General features: G+C 43.5%; 1 protein-coding gene across 1 annotated transcript in view; it reads right to left on the minus strand.

Annotated features, from left to right (window-relative positions):
• ttc29 (tetratricopeptide repeat domain 29) overlaps positions 1-10,073 on the minus strand; it is a gene marked incomplete at its 5' end in the record, with an annotated part of 323,828 nt that extends 313,755 nt beyond the window's left edge. The window contains 2 exons of the mRNA XM_041178710.1: positions 8,732-8,917; positions 9,839-10,073. Coding sequence (XP_041034644.1) covers positions 8,732-8,917; positions 9,839-10,073 — 421 coding nt within the window. The remainder of the gene's footprint in view (positions 1-8,731; positions 8,918-9,838) is intronic.
• Between the last annotated feature and the right edge of the window lie 10,546 nt (positions 10,074-20,619).

Raw genomic sequence — 20,619 nt, forward strand, 5'->3', positions numbered from 1 at the left:
GCAAGCTCAGGAACATCAGGAAGGGATGTCCACTACACTCCTCAGATTGCAAGGCATGATGGATAACTCTGTCCGCCTTCAGGCTGAAGTGATAGCGCCAGCATGCCAACAGACTGAGGTCATCACTGGCAGGCTGGCAGCTGCCATGGAGATCTTGGTCCAGGACATCAGTGCTGCACTGCTGTGCAGGTTGAACTCCATCGCTGACACCATTGTTGGCCTCCAGTAGTGTGTACGTGAAAAGTGTACGGGGCAGCTCGATCTCACTCCAGCTACCCCTTCTCCTCATGGCGTCAGCCAGGGGTCCTTGGACACCTATAGGGAGGAAGATCAGCAGGTGCACACCCCGGGGCCACCCACCCAGGTGAATCTGGGAGTGTCCGGCCAATCTGAATCCCCTCTTCCTGTGACCAGAGCAGCTCCACAAGCCCAGGAGGACGGCACTGCTACAGAGCAGGACCCCAAAAGCGGACCAGGGCCCTCCAGGTCTTGGCCCTCCAGAGGATGCCCATCAAGGTCACAGACAAGGTGTAGCAGTCAGCAGGCTGCCTCCGCCTCTGCTGAGAATGTTGGAGGAAGCACCAAGATGTAGTGGCAGGGTGAGGAAAGTTGAGAAGATGTAGTGCATAGCCTGGACATATCTGTTAATCACTTGTACATAATGTTCACTATTTTAAATGAACTCCCAGGAATGTCTCCTTGCCTATGGCTTCTTGTTATCGTGAGCAGTGTTTGTGTCAGTCAGATGTGAAACCTTGGTTCCTGCCTAAGATAAAAAGACAGATGTCTCAGTCCAGGGCCTCTTCCCTGTGCTCTGTGCAGCCTTCAGACCAAAGTGATGGTCTGGCTCACACTCCCTGGACACATTACTGATGCCTGCACCTCGAAGGTACTTGTCATTGCTGCCAGAATGTTGTGGGCAGGCACCACAGAGTTCCATCATTCTCTCTCTGTGCTCTCAGCACTCTTGAGGTGAGTTTGGCCCCATCTCATCAGCATCTGTGACCAGTGATGCTGTGCTCCTGAAGGGGTCAGGTGTTGAAGGCTGACACAGGATCAGGTGCATTTAAAGTTTCACGGCTACATCTCTATGATATGACCCTGATCACAGAGCACAAATGAGCTGCCCTCAGCCAGATAGGAGTCAACCATTCACAGAAGCTTTGTGAAGATCTATGGAGTGTCCTTATTACATGTCGTTATCATCCTCCTGGAATCGAGCGACTATTAGGACCTCCGCTGCATCTCCATGACAGGAGCCTTATCGCAGAGGCTATTTGTGTTGCCGTCAGCCAGACTAGAATCACAAATTCACAAATGCAATATGAGGATCTATGGTGTCTCCTCCCTGCATGTCGTCATCATTCTCCACAAATGTTGCAGCTATGAGGGCCTCCTGAGCCTTCGAGGACCTCCTCACCATCATCCCCATCGACGTCCTCCTCATCGGAGGAGATGTAGAGCTCCTCCATCTCCTCCTCTGCCAGTTCCTCTCCCCATTGTAGGGCCAGGTTGTAAAGGGTGCAGTTGGCGATGACGATGCATAACACCCTCTGTGGACTATATGGCAGGGCTCCACAAGACCGGTCCAGGCACCAGAAACTCATTTTCAGTATCCCGATGGTTTGCTCCACCAAGGTGCGGGTTACAACATGAGCCTCAAAATACCTTCCACTCTACTACAGTCTGAGGCCATTGCACGGGTGTCATCAGCCACGTCCTCTGTGGGTAGCCCTTGTCCTCACGGAACCATCACTGTAGCCTCTGTGGCCCCTGGAAGACCTCAGGAATCTAAGACCAATTGAGAATGTTTGAGTCATGAACACTTCCTGGGAACCATATGCAGACTTGCAGGATGCATTTGTAGTGGTCGCACACCAGCTGAGCATTCAGCAAATGGAAGTCCTTGTGGTTGACATAGTTGGCTACTTGTTGTGACGGTGATCTGGGCGCCATGTGAGTGAAGTTGATGGCACCCTGCATCTATGGGAAATCTGAGATCTGGGCAAATCCCAGTGCTTTCGTATCCTGGTTTTCGTGGTCCTAGGCGAAATGCACAAAGTTGTGTGCCTTCACAAAGGCGGTATGCGTGACCTCATGGATGAATTTGTTGGTGGAGGCTTGCAATATCCCATAGAAGTCACCCATGGAACCCTGAAAGGAGCCACTGGCATAAAAACTGAATGTCGCGTCATTTTCAGGGCCACGGGCAGTGCATGCCCTCCATGTCCCTATGCCTCCAAATCCTGCAACAGCTGGCAGACGTGACCAACCAGTTCCCTAGACATGCAGAGTCTTTGGCAACACTGGTTCTCAGTTATCTGCAGGAATGAAAGGTGACGTCTATGGACCCTAGGTCTTACTAGGTGCCAAATGGCAACAGCTCGCTGTGACTCTTCAGTGTACGTGTGGCAGCCCCAGCCTCCCCTTCATTCTGAGGGTGCTGCTCCTCCCTCTGCCTAGCCGGACGCCTCCATCACTCTCTTTATCTTTGTCTCCGCTCTCTGTACACCACGAGACATACAGCTAGGTCACCAGGATCCATGCTCCTGATGTGCTCTTCCTGCAGGTTTAAAGAGAGAGAGAGACATATGGGTTAGTTTGGGTGTTCTAAGAACCTCTCTTGGTTAAATCTGAAGGCTCCTTAACACATCCCAGAACATGCTGGCCACCACTTAGTTGGCCAGAATTTAGTGCGCTGCATGGCTGCCCAAGACGCCACCCACCTCCGCCGCACTCCACCAGACCAATTGGCGGCAACTTCACCCACTGGAATGCAGAGATTCTCCTAAACCACACTACAAGGCTGCACTGTTGTTTGAACCATGAGGGACACTGGTCCAAACCTGAATGATGACATTGCAAGGGGCTGTGATCACCTCCACCAGTGACTGCTCCATGGCCAGCATTAGCAAGGAGATTGTACAACGTGACCAGTTGTCCAACTGTTCTGCAGTCCACTAAAATGCTCATTAGCTTGCAGTTTGTGCCTGAGGGGTGAAAAATTCAGGAGCACTTGGTGACAATTTCACATTTTTGCTTTGCTTGAGTGGGCCGATAAGCTAGAGGCCTGACTCCAAGTACGTCAATGTGGTTGCATCTGGACTGTTTCAGTTGCAGAGGAATGGTCACTTTATACAAGGTTTCCCTAATGTGTGGCTGCTTCCCTACCCCCACCCCGCATGTGCTTGTGTATTACCATCACCTGGAGTGCAGCCCTTGTCCCCCTGAAGTCACCTCAACCGCAGTGCAGCCCTTGCCGCGCACCCCCCCCCACCCCCCACAACACGCCTCAACCACAGGGCAGCCCTTGCCTGGCACTGTCAGCCAGCTGGGAAAAAGAGACTTGCCTGTGCCCTCGCCTGGATGGATGGCGCCTCAACCTTGAAGTCTAACAAGCGACCCTCGTGACACTGCACAACGTTACCGTGCACTCCCATCTGAGTTCTCCTTGAAGTGCAGCCTGCCAAGTGCATGCCTTATATATGCTGTTGTGAAACACGTCAACGCGCTTGGATGATCCAGCATGGGGGGATGATTCCGGTGAGCTGGGCTTATAATGATATGCAGATGTATTACATTGAGGTTCCCAATGTCTGACTGCGGGAAACATGGCCTGCCATTGAAGGGCAGAGCAGACAATTGCAAACTGGTTTCACAAGGTTGGTCTTGTGAGCACAATTTTTGGCCTTCTCGCCATATTGTCCGCTCACACCACCAAACACGCCCAATGCCAGTGGGCACGGAAAATTCCGCCCTTTGAATTTTCCTCACAACTTGTTTTCCTGCCTATTTTTGTATTATCAGCAAATTTGGCTACAACATACTCAGTCCTTTCATCCAAATCATTAATATAGATTGTAAATAGTTTGGGCCACAGCACTGATCCCTTGGCACTTCACTAGTTACAGTTTGCCATCCTGAAAATGACTCATTTATCCCAGCTCTCTGTTTCCTGTCAGTTAGCCAGTCCTCCATCCATGCTAATATATCATCTCCAACATCATGAGCTCATCTTTTATGTAGCACCTCATCAAATGCATTTTGGAAATCTAGATACACTACATTTACTGGTTTCCCTTTATTCACAATGGCTGTTACATCCTAAAGAACTCTAATAAATTAGTCAAACACAATTTCTTTTTCACAAAATCATGGGCAGAATTTTCCCGTTGGCGTGTGGGGGCTGTAAAGTGATGTGTGGTGACGTTGGGCAAACGTCCCAATGTCACCGCGTGCCATCGCGATATTTTGCTGGGCGGGCATGTGATGTCCGACGCACACCCACCATTAATTAACAGGACAATTAAGGCCCTTGATCCACCAATCAATGCCAATTTTTCGGTGCCCGTTCAATCTTCGGGTTGGCGCACAGGCGCAACGGGCAAGTGGATAGGACACATTTGTATTAACCTCATCCACAGGTGGGATAAAAGGGCTCACTGGGGTTGCGAGTGTGCACAGTCAAGTATTTATTTATGAAAGTTTTTGAAACTTGCCTGTGTGATCTGCAGTACTTCAAAATGCATACCAGCTGCTTTTTTCTGGACTCTTAACCTTCAGGTCAGCACTCTGCAGCGAGTAATCTTTTCTGGGCCTGTAGGTTTCAGGAAGCCTTCCCTTAGCCTGGGAATGGGAGCTGAACTCTCTACTGGAGGCACCTTTTATGAGGAGGAAGGGAGGGCTAGAAGGGGGAGGAGGCCAAGGGTGTACATTACTTTTGTTTTTGTTGCACATCCAGCCTCCAGGGGAGCCACCTTTGGGATGACAGGTACAGGCACAAGGGGTGCAGGGCCAAGACGTTGTGCAGGGCCAAGACGTTGTCCAAGGCGGAAGGGACCACAGAAGATGCCACTATCCTGCTGCCAGGGTATACAGGCGACTAAGCAGCTACCTCAATATGTCTGAGCTGCAATGCCGAAGGAGGCTCCATCTCCCAACGGTATCTGTCAGATGATAGAGCTTGAGATCTCTGCTACCTGTGTGGGTGGACACTCCATGCCAATGGCTCTGAAGATCACAGCTGCACTCAACTTCTATGCCTGCGGCTCCTTCCAGGGGTCAGTAGATGATCTTTGCGGTATCTCCCAATCAGCTGTCCACACTTGTGTTGAGCAGGTTACAGACGCTCTGTTCAGGCGTGCATTGACCTTCATCCACTACCGTTGGGACCAGGCAAGCCAGACACAGCGAGCCAGAGGCTTTGCGGCGATTGCTGGCTTCCCCCACATCCAGGGTGCAATAGGCTGCACATGTGTGGCCATCAATGTGGCATGACCATTGCTGAATCCCCCACTATCAACATCTTGGGCGTTACCATAGACCAGCAACTGAAATCCTTGTGGATCCTGCTTAAATTCAGGAAAGCATTTTAATAATTCTCTCTTTTTACCTCCTCTAAATGTGACGTAAAGAAAGGGCAGGCATCTGGCGATGCTAGACCTTGCAACACACATCTTCATTCACTCTACCTTTCCTAAGCACCAGCCTAAAAACATGCACCTCAGGGGAGATAAGAAGTGAAGAGGACACTGTGGTATACAAAGTACAAGTGAGCCGCATCAGTTAGTGGTGGAAAATGAAGAAGCTGCTGCTAGATAGGAAGCATTTCCTTTCCACTGAAGAGCCTGGGAATCATCCCTTTACGGGCTGTGCATTTAAAAACAAAATGTTGGCAATCATCAAGGATCAGTGCAGGTACTTAGGACAATAGAGTTTGTAGTTGTTTAACAGTAGTGCATTACAGTGTGGAATATCTTAAGGACATTAGTGAAACAGAGGTTTTTACAACAATCAACAATAGTCATCATTAGACTTTTAATTCCAGATTTCTATTGAATTCAATTTCAATTGAAAAATTCCACCATCTGCCATGGTGGGATTCAAACCCAGGTCACCAGAGACCCTGGGGCTCTGGATTACTAGTCCAGCGACAATACCACTACGCTATCACCTCCTTGTAGGAGATAAGCATCGCACAGGATTTAACTGATTTCATTGGGATTATTAGTGCTTCTACTATCCACCAGAAATGACAGAGGAAAATGGTTTAGTCCCAAAAACGGGCAAAAGGGGCTGATATAATAGATCCTCGTCCCTTGCCTCTGCCCGCCTGACTACGATCTGAAGTCCATGCAACAAGTAATGTCCAATCTACTATTCTTTTTGCACTGCTGTTTCTCTTTCTCTCCCTCTCTTGCTTTCACTTCTTTTTGGATGTACCTGGAGTTTGGGATGTGAAAGAATATGAAGAGGGGTAATTGCTTGAGTCAAACTAATGACTAAATTAATGATTTTTTAACTCAATTGTTTAACTTTTATATGCTTATTTTGTTAATACTTTTATTTTTAGGGGTCTATTACGAGTCCTCATGGAGACCTAGGAATATGATAGAAATTTGAGAAATGTGTTTAGAAATGTGTCTACGTGGATCTTGGCAAAATTATTTCATTTTTAATTAATTCCTGAGAAGATCAGTATAACTATGACATTTAGATTGTGCTGAAGACACAATGGGGAGGAAATTAGCCCCTAGCCCATTTTACAGAATGGAGACAAAAAACACCAATTTCAAGGGGATATGTCTGGCTGAGACTGAGGCCCATAAGACTAAATAAAAGGGCTGAATTGGAGAGAAAGAAGACCACTAAAAGGACATTTGTCTCCATCCTCAAAGTTTGAGACCTTACGGCTGCTACCCTAGTGACTAGTACCAAGCTTCATCTGGGGCTCTTGAGAAGCAGAGGGAACAGGAGTGGATGGCAGGGAACCACTATTATTTTCATACGACAGGAAAAGCTTATAAAGAGATGTCTAGTCAATGAAATCCTGGGAGGCCAGGTAGTGAAATGAAGTGCCTCCCACAACAGATCTTAATGGACAGGTTAATATGATGTGTTCCATGGTCTGGGCTCATGGCCACAATCCCACTGAGGGTCAACCCTCACTTTCTACTTATGGAGCAGGTGGCCATGCATTATTCGGTTGAGTGCTTCCTACTGTCTTAAGAGATATTGAAGCCAGCGACCTCTGCTGTTCAGTCAGTGATGAGATGTTGGTTCTTCATGCTGCATGTGTCCCAAGGTTCCATCTATTTGGATAGTGGGTCGTTACCAGCTGCATGAATATTAGCTGCTGTTTCCCAGGAAGGCCAGTGAGATTCTAAGCATTTCTTGGTAGGTTTTTTGAATACTTTGTGAATGGGAAAGTTGGTGTTGCTCATGGCTTTTTCCGTCTTACAGAGCACAATGATTTTGTGGTGACTGGCAAGTAGGGAAATGTGAGACAGCATCAGGAGCCACTAGTAGTGGACTTAAGCATCCCTGACACCATCCTCATGATGGTGTTGGCTGTGCATCTACGATCTTTGTGTGGTGGCCACAGGACCATGAGGCAGAACAGCATCCTGCAGCAGAATAGACTAGGCTTACTCTTGCAGTGCAAAGTGTTTTGGCTGTCCTTCCCCCATGACGTTCTGTTGAGTTTTTGGATAAGGTTCAACCTGGTTTTTACTTTTTAGCCAGCTGATGTGATAGATGATGTTCTGTCCAGGGTCACACCTTGGTATTTTGGGTAGGGGTCATGGGTAATTTGACTTCATCAGAAGGAAATGTGTTCTTTCCCGGCGGCATTATTGTTTGGATGGAATGCCGTCACAACTGTCTTCTCTATGTTGGAGTGGAGGCTCCAAGTTTGAAAGTAGTGGTCCAATAAATCCAGGTCACTTGTGAGTGTCATACTTGTGTTCTCTAGTGGAATGCCTGCATCAGCAGTACTTATGACATAGATAAACGCCTAGAATTTGATGTTGGAAAAAGCCTGTGCAAATACCTAGCCCTGTTGTAAACGATTTAGCAAACCCAAAGAGAATTACCCAGAGATGCATGATGCATCCAGGTGTGATCCAGAGAAGCAATTTGTGTTGCTTTTGAGGTATGTTGAGGTACGAGGTAGGTTGTGACATGATAAATAGGCTAGTATAGGTAGATAGATTATGGAGAGGTCAGGAACTGCTATGGAGGCTGCGTACTGCAGAACATTTTAAGTAGAATGTAATTAGTAATTTTTACTATTGAACCAATCCAAAAGCACTTGCTCCATGATTTTAAGATCTCATTAACTGAAGAGGCAGTAGTCTCTGGTTCTGCAATCTGATTGGTTGAAGAGACTTTGCAATATACCACACAAATAAAAAATGTTTAATAATATTTAGATCATATATATTTTTAAAAATTGACCTGCTGGCAATAATCAAATCAAAACGACAACAATTCATCTATGTTCTAGAATGAAACCCCCCACCCCCCTTATATGAGCAAAAACTGTTGCCTAAATATCTGACAGAGTAGGAGGTCATGTATTTAATCCAATTATTTAGTATCAGAAGCAGAATTTGGTCACTGTAAACTGTTGTTCTAAATATTTTGCACTAAAATGCGATATGACAAAGTAAGTTTTGCCATTCTCAAAGAATGATAAATGGAAAAAGGGTTTTCTGGTTCTATGAATTTTAAAAATTCTGCTTTAAAATACTCAGCATGAGGAGTCTGAAAAATTATCAGATCAAAATCACTGCTATAAATGGACAAATTGAAAACCAGCAAGGATAAACGCTACTTATCAAGATTTTGTTGTGCCACATTGCCTCCAAAGCGGAAATTGCAATACATATCACAATGTTTTCCGATTTCTCCAAACTAATATCACACAACCAAAGAAAATATGATTTACCTTTCTCCTCATAGGCCACGCCCATGTTAGCATTTGCTTCTACTACTTTCTGTCCCCCAGCTGGGATGATCATTTCAGCGGTGGTGAGGCACGATTGAAAGAAGTGATCTGAAAGCAGTTTGTCCCCTACTGTTTTAAAGTAACATGCCAGTGAAAGTTGATTATTATAGACTTCTTCAAATTGTCCTTAAGAAAGAAAAGAAAGGGTTTTTTTTGGAAATGTTTATGGCAAATATATCAGAAATATACTTATTCATATAAACTACATTGCAATATCAGCACAATAGCACACAAGAATTGAGTCATTTCTATAAAGAAAATAACTAACATGTTTCAATGCTTAATTCTATTATGTTAGTAGGGTGCAGCACAAATAACATTAATTATTGGTTCACTAAAGTTCAGCTTTTTAAATATAAATTCAATTTGCTCTGACTGATATAGTGGAATTGTAACCTTCAGTTTCTTGATTTTTTTTTGTAAATGTCACCAGTTTTAAGGCTTTCTATACATCAAATAATTCAGTCCCATGTGTTTTTGTATTAACTACTGATTTTGGAAACTAACAAGGAAGGTATCTGTATGCTCATTAGGCAGCTCACTTTCTCCTCCACGTACCCCAACACAAGTGCAACAAAGCCACTTGACACATTCTTAGATTTCTTCTAATTATAGCAGTTCATAGTTAACATGAAGTAACATCACTGTAACTATAGCTTTAATATTTTCTTTCTTAAGGAGATGTCTATACACATATTTAGACAGCTACTGCCACACATCTGATGCTATGCATATATGAACTGCAAGCTAAATACCTCATAAACATGAAATAAAAATATCTCCAAGAAGCTTTCAGATGCATGAACTCTTTTGATCTTCATTCATTTTATTAATGATACTGAATGAAAGCCATGTAAATGGGTAGGTAAAATGTCCATATTTCAAAAACATATTCAGTTATCCTGCATTATATCATATTTACGAGCTTTTTGGAGTGAAGCTTCTATGTGCAATTTCCAGAAATGTAGTAAATTGTTACCTGAACCCATTTTCATTCCACTTCAGGCAAGCACCACTGCTGCTAGTACCTATGCCTACTTCATTTACCTGCTCTGCGAGCTGCCTCAGCCCTGACCAGGAAATACTGAAGATGATCTAGCTTATCGTGCTGTTTGTCCAGGGGCTCTTCCATCCATATGTCAGAACCAGGTCCTGCGGCCTCCCTTACAGCATTCCAATTCAGGATCAGATTGGTGAGTTCTGAAAAGGACTTGTGATAACCCTGCTGCAGCATGTCTAAACAGATGTTGTGTTTGTATGAATTCCTGTAACTGGGATAAGAAAAGAAGAAACATGTTCAAAGGTTTCTTCATTTCAAATGTAATTGCTTTGTTTTTCTAACCCTTATATCCTTTAAATGCACTAACCAGTCGTACTTTAGCAATCATCACAGAAAATTCTAATTTGCTATAGGTTGTTATTATATTCCAAAAGCTAGTTTGACACTGAAAGGGATACGTTGCAATACATATGTTGGAGATATATTAAAAGTTGCATGATGCTTGGAGACAACTCCTACCTGGAAGATATTTAATGTTTTGAAAATTATGCTACTCATTGTAAAAAGTCAGAAAAGTATGTAACTGGCCACAGTGCCCGCTATTAAGGAGCAGAATTATTCTGCAAAAATATAACAAACTACTATGAATGTGTTGCACTGTACATTTAGGCACATAATGCATGTAGGAGCCAATACTGACAAACTAACTTTTCTATCATCATTAATAATAAAATATTTTGATCTTATTACAATGCATTGCAGTTACTAAAGCTACTCAATTTTATTGATTTGATTCTAAGATATCAATTGTCTTTTATCTATATTAAAATGAGAGTGTGGATCGCACACACACTCCATTGAAAATTTCTGTAGATATTTCCATGTTGAAATTCTTACACCTGTGATGTTTCCTTGTGCCACCTTTGGTGATATTCTAACAGATATTACTGAAAAAGAGTCAATTTTTCACCTTGCACACATCAGGACATTTTGTAAGAATACAAATCCATGGGAGACAATAAATTTATACATATGAGAAGAGAGTGCTGATTGGTTGGTAAGTGGACTATGATTAGTACAGGCACTGGCATGAATAATGCATCAGTTGATGGTGACTGACAGTTAACTGCCAAACACTGTTTGAAATTTAAATCAGACAGCTTGACTCTGATTGGTCAAGGCATTGTCCTGAAGAATGAACCAGCTGTCACTTATTTTGTTTACTGAAACAGGCACAATATGTATACACGTTCTTTCTGTCTGCAAAGAACCGGGCCCTATATATTAATATATGTAGCTTCCAGTACACACAAATGTGCCACATTGCGAGCTCAACTGACAATCTTAAACTGGTTGTCAGCATAATTCTTAGTACACTGAGGATTATTTATCAAATGTTGTCCAGTCGTGGAATCACATCTAATTTTGGACACTGTGTTTTGTGTCTGTACCTTGCCCGTTACAAACAGTGGAAGGGATATGCTGTTTGATACAATCTGCCAGTCTTTAGGACACACAGCCTACATACCTAGCATCACACTGGCATTGAAATTCATTTACCACATCACTCATTTATGTGTTAGGCAGAACACCTTTTTGGCTTGATGACAGCATCCTGTTTGTGTTGCTACTGCATTGTAGTAGCTTGAAACAGCTAGCTTCACCTGTTGCTCAATTTTTTGAGATACCTTGCCCTTATAGGGTAACCTGAGGTATACTGGGCAATTTTCAAGGACGAAAGTGATGGCCTTAGGCCCGTTTGTGAGTTTGCGTGATATACAGCGTGAAATGATCTGATCAGGGTACCGTTATCCAGCAGGATGCCTTTGTTGCGCCTTATTTCAGCATGAGGCTTGTATGGTGAGCAAATGGCATGGGCCCTATTTACAAGGTTGCCGAAAAGGCCAATATTATAACGCATGGAACTGTAAGAATCCCAACACATATATTGATCCCTGAAGGTAGGTTTGCAGTAGACCATGATAGAGAACTCCCTGGCAGATTTCTCAACAAGAATGCCAAGGAAAGGGAGTTCATTTAACTGCTTCATTTCAAAGGTGAATTTGAGTGCAGGATGGAGCCCATTAAGATGTGTAAGGAAATTATTACATGCAGCTGCGGATTTAAATATAGCTCGCTGAGGATTATTTAGCAAATGTTGTCCAATCATGGAATCACACAGAATCATGTGATAGGTGTATCACTGGCTATTATTGCCCATCCATAATTGAAAACAGAGGGCACTTAAGAGTCAACCACATTGCCAGAGTCACATGTAAGGACAGCAGATTTCCTTCTCTAAGGGAAGTTACAGTTATAACAATGACTTCATGGTCATTAGACTTTTAATTCCAGATTTTTTATTGAATTCAGATTTCACCATCTACCATGGACAGGATTTGAACCTGGGTCCCCAGAGCATTATCCTGGATCTCTAGTCCAGTAACAATACCACTATGTCACCACCTCTCCATGGAACCCAATGAAGCTATTTGCAAGAGCTGGACCTAGAAGCGATTCCATGGCATCACCATCCATTTGGACATACATGGTATTGTTAAAACTGAACTCAACTATGCGAGTTGCCGAGTTCATAAGCTCAATGAATACTGATTCATGCAATGGTGGCGGCTCTAGATCACCATGATATAGTGTTGCAGTGCAAATATCTATGGTTTACTTAAATGGAACATTGGTGAATAGGTTAGCAATATCAAATGAACACATGGACACAGCATTGCTATCGATATGCAAGTCCTGGTTGGGGGATTTGTTACAACCAGTTCTGAGCAAGTTTTCCACATAAACAGTGAAGGATTCACCTGAAAAGTGCCCAGTCTACCTCAGATCATCCTGGATGGGCAAGGTTTTTCAAAAATTTGAGCAACAGGTGAAGCTAGCTGTTTCACGCTATTACTATGCAGTAGAGGTATTCACTAGTAATGGGATGCCGCCATCAAGCCAAAAAGATGTTCTGCCTATCACACAAATGAGTAGTGTGATATATGAGTTTCAGTGCCAGTGTGATGCTAAGTATGTAGGCCATATGTTCCAAAGACTGGCAGATCATATCAACCAGCATTTTCCTTTCGCTGCTTGCAACAGGCAAGGTACAGATTGTAGCCAATCAGCCCGTGCTTGTAAAACTCAAAAGTGTCCAACATTAGATGTGGTTCTGTGATTGGACAACATTTGCTAAATAATCCTCAGTGTTCTTAGAATTACGCTGACAACCAATTTAAAATTGTCAGTCAGATTTGCAGTGTGATGCATTTGCGTGTACTGGAAGCTACATATATTAATACAGAGGGGCCAGTTCTTTGCAGGCAGAAAGAACATGTACACACATTGCACCTGTTCCAGCTAAACAAAATAAGTGACAGCCATTTTCTTATTCATTCTTCAGGGCAATGTCTTGACCAATTAGATTCAAGCTGTCTGGTTTAAATTTCAAACAATGTTGAAATTTGTTTAAATTTCAAACAATGCCTGGCAATTGTCATTCATCATCATGGTGTGGTCTGCATTGCAATGCCTCTACTAATCAGAGTCCATTTGTCAACCAATCAGCACTCTCTTCTCATACAATATAAATGTGTTGTCTCCCTTGGACTTGTATTCTTGCAAAATGGCCTGATGAACGCAAAATGAAAAGTTTCAACAAAAATGTCTCATTTTTCAGCAAACCTCAAGTTCTATACTGCCAAACGACTGTTTCTAACAGATATTTCAATAATGGTCTGGATTTTATAGTCAGTGGAAGCAAGGGTGCTCACCATTGACCTCGAAGAAAACTGCGTGAGAAATCTAGCAATCTCTGTGGCAAGAATTTTAACTCTCTCAATGTACAACTGTTTGTCATGTAATTTAATAGGGATTCGCAGCATTGAACTGCAGCAATTTCATTAAGCTGGCCAAGCAGCCAATCATATTAAAGAATTTGCACAGAAAGCCAAACAGGAAATGAAAAGCACTGGTAATCAAAGCAAATTTTAAAAATTTTACAGAGTGAAGTAAAGATTGGGACATACACAGGGGGTTGAAGTCAAAGCTGAAATATCTTGAACAAACATTTTATCAATATATTTAAAAATCTCATTTGAAAAACCTAATAGTTAATCATAATGGGATAAGTTAACAACATTCCACAAATGAAAGATTATTTTTTGGGCCATATAGCTTGTTCAGCAATAGTTGTTACTCAGAATGCTGTTAAAAAAAAGTTACACTTCATTGAAAGAGGCTCAACTTTTTACAGGGTTTCCAATGGAAAGATGAGAGTAACATAAAAGGGGAAGTTCACACCCAGATCAACTGTTTTTGCTGATTTCTGGCTATGGTGGTGGTGGGGGGTGCGGTGTGCGTGTGTGTGGGTAAGATTCCACATCACAGCCAGTGGTACAGCAGTAAATCAAAATAATTAAATAGTAAAGATTACATGTTCTACAACATGATTAAACTTAACCATTTGAATTGCCTTTGTGTTTGAATGCCCTTATTCATTTTTTTGCTCACAACAATGTCATCTAATATTTTCTTATTCAGACTTATTATCATCTGGATACATGAGGATTGCAGGTGTAATTCTTTGTTATCTATTTCATTATACTCTCCTTAATAAATGCTTGCATTTATACAGAACCTTTTATATAGTAGAAATGTTCAAAGATGTTCATGAGAGGGTTCACAAGAGAAAAAAATATATACCGAGCCATATAAAGAGATCTTAGGAAAGGTGACCAAAAGCATGGCCAAAGAGGTAAGTTTTAAGGATGACTTAAAGGGAAAAATAGGTAGAGGCAGATAGGTATACTGAGGAAATTCCCAAGTTTAGGGCCTAAGAAATTAAGGCACAGCTATCATTGGAGGAGCGAATAAAATCAGGGATGCACAAGGGATCAGAATTATACGAGTGCTGAGATCTTGAAGGGTTGTGAGTGTGGAGGAAGCTACAGAGGTAGGAATGGCCAAGAGCATGGAAGGATTTAAAAACAAGAAGAGATAATTTTAAAATTTGAGATCAGAAGACAATGTAGGTCAGAACAATCGAGGGGCTGATTGGCCTACTCCTGTTCCTCTGTTCCCTTCATTCCCTCCAACCCCTACAGGTCACTGTCTGAGGCTGAAACACACCCTTTGCAATCACAGCATCCTATATGACCTTGATAGGGGAACAACACAGGGCAGGTAAGGATACAAGCAGAAGAGATTTGGATACATTCAAGTTTATGGGGCATTTAAGGTGGGAAGCCTGCCAGGAGAGTATTGGAATAGTCAAATCTTGGGGTACCAAGGCATGGATGAGGGTTTCAGCTACAAATGAGCTGAGGCAGGAGCAGGGATTTGGGATATTACAGAGGTGGAAATAGGTGGTCTTACTGATGGAGAGGAAATGGGAGTCAGGGGTACAGTGCAAGGTCATATAGGATGCTGTGATTGCAAAGGGTGTGTTTCAGCCTCAGACAGTGACCTGTGGGGGCTGGAGGGAATGAAGGGAACAGAGGAACAGGAGTAGGCTAATCAGCCCCTCGATTGTTCTGCCATACATTTACATCATGATTAACCTGTACCTCAGCTACATCTATCCATCTTGATTTTATAATCCTTAATACCCGTGCCTAACAAAAGCCTATCCTCAACAGTGTTTGGCGGAGTTGGTCCCAGATTTTTACCACTCAGTTTGTGAAAAACTGCATTCAGATATCAGTCCTCAATGGCCCAGCTTTAATATTAGGATTACATCCCCTTGTTCTACACAATCTAACCAAGGAAAATTGTTTATCTCCATTTACACTACTGTATCCTTCCATCATCTTAAAGACCTCAACTAATTCTCCCCATAATCTTCAATGTTCAAGGGAATACAAACCTAATCCACGCAACCTGTCCTTATAACTTAATCCTTTTAGTCCCACTATCATATTGATGAATCTGTGCTGCACATTCTCCAATACCAATACATCCTTCGTGAGGTCCAGAACTGAATGTAATACTCCAGATGGAGTTCAGCCAGAAATCTGTACAGCTGTAACATTATTTCCATGTCTTTTTATTTCAGTACTCAAGATAAAGGCCAACATTCCATTATCCTTTTTAATCATTCTCTGTACCTGTCCACAAGCTTTTAGGGATTTTCATACTTGGGCCAAGTATTCCCTCTAGGCCAGGACAAATTGGCCCTTTTCAGTTACAATAGTTATAATTTTTCTTTCATCAGGTGGGCCTGTGCCCCACCCGAACGAGCATAAAATGATGCACGATATTTCAGTCAGCGGGCATGCGTGGAAATCGGCGCCATGTCTGCCAACAATTAAGGCCCTTAATCAATTAATTGGGTAGAATTTTCGCTGCCTATCCAACCGTTCAGTTGTCGGGCCGGCGCAAAGGCAGCCTTCACATTTTTGGCAAAACCTCATCCATGGGTGGGATGAGGTTTTGACCAGTGATTAAAAAAAACTTTTTACACCCCTATTTAACATGTCCCTGCTCATGTGACAAAGTCACAGGAGGGGACATGTTTTCATGATTTTAAATATCTTTATTTTTAACGATAAAAATCTTCAGCTCCCTGTATCTCAGGGAGCTTTTACTGCACACACCTGCACGCACGTGCAAACTTCAGCACTAGCGCTCCTCCCATCTCTGCCCTGGCAGTGCTGCAGCGCACGTTTCATGCTGGCTGGCCGTTGATTGGCCAGCCAGTGTGAAATCGCAGGTGGCGATCGGCTTCGTTACCGCTCCAGGGCACGCCCACCGTGCCTGCCTGATGAGGGCAAAATTCTGCCCCATGCGTGGCCATGCAAAAAAAATTATAAGGGCCATGTACTTAAACAAATCGCCCAAACATCCCAAAAAAAAATTAGAGGGTACATTGCTTGGACCCCTAAATCTCTCTGCTGATCCACAGTTCCTAGCTTCCCACAACAACAGCAACTTGTATTTACAAAGTGGCTTTATTGTAATAAACCAAGATGCTTCACTGGGTTGTTATAAAGCAAAATTTGACACCAAGTCATATAAAGCTATATTCTGGCAGATGGCCAAAGGTTACTTAAAAAGGTAGGTTTTAAGAAGCGTCTTAAAGGAGAAAAGAGAGAGGAAGAGAGGTTTAGAGAGGGAATCCCAGAACTTAGGATAAAAGCAAAAACCTGCGGATGCTGGAAATCTAAAACAAAAATAAATATAAATAAAAATAAATATAAATATAAATATAAAATAAAAATAAAAACAGAACTTAGGATATAGGCAACTGAAGGCATGGCCACCAATGGTGGAGCACGTAAAATTGGGTTGCCCAAGAGACCAGAATTAGAGGAGTCCAGGTATCTCACAGTGTCTTGGGGCTGGTGGAAATTACAGAGATAAGGAGTGGCAAGGCCATAGAGGAATTTGTAAACAAGAAGAGAAGATTAAAATTGAGACATTGTTTAACCAGGAGCCAATGAACGTTAACAGCCATGAATGATGAATGATCTGGTCTTGGTACGAATAAGGACACAAGGAACAGAACTTTGGATGACCAACTGGAAATAGGTTGCCTTAGTCTTGGCGTGGATTTGTGGACAGAAGCTCATCTTGAGGTCAAATATGACACCAAGGTTACGAGCAGTCTGGTTCAACCTCAACAGTAGCTAGGCAATGGAGTTTGCAGCGGGGACTGAAGAGAATGGCTTCAGTTTTCCTAACATTTAGTTGGGCAAAATTTCTGCTCATCCAGTACTGTATGCTGGACAAGAAGTCTGATAAATTAACAACAATGAAGGAGTGTAGTGAGTGTGGCACCAGAGCCTACAGTACAGAAGTGGGAAGAAGAGCCATTGCACTGCAGCAACTGACAAGGCTCCTTCAGCTACATCTTCCAAACCACTGGTCTCTACCACCTAGAAGAATAAGAGCAGGAGACAAATGGGAACACCACCAACTGCAAGTTCCCCTCCAAGTGACACACTCTCCTGACACGGAACTATATCACTGCTCCTTCACTGTCTCTGGGTCAGAATCCTGGAGCTTCCTAACAGCACTTTGAATACATACACCATATGGACAGTAGCAGTTCAAGAAGGTGGTTCACCAACCACCTTCTCAAGGGCAATTAGGCATGGGCATAGATGTTGGCCTTGCCAGCAATGCTCACATCCCATGAACGAATAAAAAATGGGGATAGTCTGGCTACATTTCGAAAGATAAGAATGGAACCAGGCAAGTGCAGTTCCACCCAACTTGATGACTGTGGAGAAGCATTGGAAAAGGGTGGTGTGGTCAACCATGACAAAGGCTGCAGACAGGTTGAGAAGGACAAGGAGGGATAGTTTACCTTTGTCAGAGTCACAGAGGATGCCATTTATTACTTTGATAAGAGCTGTTTCACTGCTGTGATGGGGCAGAAATCTGATTGGAGAGCTTTAAACATGGAATTCGCGAAAAGATGGGAAGAGACAACGCTTTCAAGGGCTTTGGAGAGAAAAGGGGGGGTAGATGGAGCCATAGTTTGCAAAGATGATGGGTCAAGAGTTTCTTTTTTGAGGAGATAATGATGGCAGAATTGAGAGAGGGAAAGTACCTGAAGAGAGAACTGTTGAGAGTATCAGCTAATATAGAGAACAGGAAGGGAAGCTGGGCAGTTAGATGTTTAGTGGAAATAGCATCAAGTCATATCCTGCCAATTTGAGTGTATATCTATTATCTGCTCACTCATTACTGGTGCTGAACAAGCAGAATGACAAATTAGAGGCAGTGGATGTGTCAAGAGAGGAGTTGGTGAGGTAGGGCTGAGTGTCTTCAGCAAAAGGACCCCCTGGGGTTATTTCCAAGGATTTCCTGGAGAGGTTTAGCACCCCTCTCCTCATCCCAGAACCAGAACATTATTCATGATTTTCCAATCAAAAGGATAACTGTGCTTTCACAATGTGCTTCTAACGGCATGGACACCAGCCTGCCCACTCAAATGACTCATACCCTGAAAACTCCGGCAGTGTCAGCACTAGATGTGATCCTGACAAAATTGATGGTTTTCTGGGCCAAATATTTTCCCTCATTTTTTAGTTTATTTGAAAAAAAAAGCTGAATTGTGAACATAAAATGCCTTTAATTTTCATATTGTATACTTGTCATTAGTTACAAACATTCTAATCCCTAACACAAATGAAACAGAGAGAGAAACAGACAGAAAAGCTGAAGTTTGGATTTTATAAGCAAAGCCAAGGTGCGGTTGCCAGGGCCAGAAGAGGGTGATGCTGGCGCCCCCGGATTTCACTGTTATCTCACTCTGTCTAGTCAGCCAACTAACCACCAGCAGGCGGGCGCTTTAGCTATTCCAGGATGGAGGCAGGCATTAAGGCCATGGTCATGTCATCAGCTGATGGCAATGGATGTGCTGGCACCATCTTTAAAGGGTTACCAGCACTAGGATGCAGCTCAAGCCTTCCTACCTTGAAGCCTTCTCTAAAGTTTTCTTTGGCTGGAACCTTCCTTGACTGGAGCCTTCCAAGTAACGATTCCCTGAATGTTTTCCTCCAGGCTACCTGGGAAAGACAAGAAGTCCTCATTGCAAGGGCAAAAGGAGAGCAACCATGGGGTCATCTGAGAAGCTGGCTAAAATGCTGCAAGCATGTGAATGACCTTCTCCATTTTGCCCAGGTGTGTACCCCATACCTCAGTTTGCTTAGGGGTTAGCAAATGGGTAACTGTGAATGTAGCATTGTTGGAGAGGGTGTGCCCACCCAATCTGTTGCAATGGGGTCAGGCTGCAGCATCTCCTGTGAAAGGAATGGATGAAGCTCAGTCAGGGGATGCAAATCTGTCAGTAGCAATACTTGCTAGGTTGCTCCAGAATTGCCTCATGCCACATGCATTAGGTCCAGTGCCACACCATTCTCCTGCACCTTCCACCAGTGCAGGTACTCTCACATCAGTGGGTATGCATTCATGCTTAGATTCAAGGTCATACCTTGATGAGATATCCACACACATGGCTGACCAGCTTCTGGAAGCTGTGATAGCTGAAGCCACTGACATTTGGAGGACTGTGGAAGGCCAAGCTGATATTGAGCCCTAGGCTGATGACATGCCTTTGGCATCGTCAGTAAGGCAACAGATGCCAGATGTGAAATGCATGAAAATCTGGTAGAGATTCCAGAGACTATGTGTACCCTGGCTCAAACAGTGAAGAAGTCCATCCCAGGCCATGAGTGCCATCATTTCTGAGAGATTGGTGACTCCCAAGGGGAGCCAGGTCTAGCAAACCAGTCAGTGGATCCCACAGATGCATGCAGACCTGTAGCCATTGCTTTATCCATTAGATCAATGGAGAAGTGGCAAGGCGAAAGGTGGATGAGTGCTTAGAGTCTCCAAGAGCTCCTTGTCTATCTCAAGTTAGCAGGGAGATATTAGTGTGCCTTTCACAAATGGGGGAGTGGTTGGCTTCTGCTTCTGGGGGCTCTTCTCAGGACACTTCAAGTGCAAACAGTGGCTCTTCAGCCCCTCTCTCATTGACACCAGTGCCTCAAGTTGCTGCTCCTCCAGCTGTGCAAGAGCCCCTCAGCATGCCGGCTGCTAAGATCATCTGAGGCCACGGGCAACAGGGTCAGCAGCCTCACTCCACCCCAGCTGATGGTGAAAGGGGAGCACCATGTAGGAGCATTTGTAAGAGAATTAAGAAAACGCACCTGATGCACTTGGGCTTCACGGGTGAATACACTGGTAAGGAGTTACTGCTTGTGTGTGTCAATGTTTGTAATAACATTGTCATTCGTTTTCTTGTCATTTCCATCTAAGAACATAAAAAATAAGAAATATGTACAGGAAGGGCCACTTGAGCCTGCTTTGACAT

The sequence above is a fragment of the Carcharodon carcharias genome, chromosome 1 (genome assembly GCF_017639515.1).
Source record: "Carcharodon carcharias isolate sCarCar2 chromosome 1, sCarCar2.pri, whole genome shotgun sequence".
In the NCBI taxonomy this organism is placed as follows: Eukaryota; Metazoa; Chordata; class Chondrichthyes; order Lamniformes; family Lamnidae; genus Carcharodon; species Carcharodon carcharias.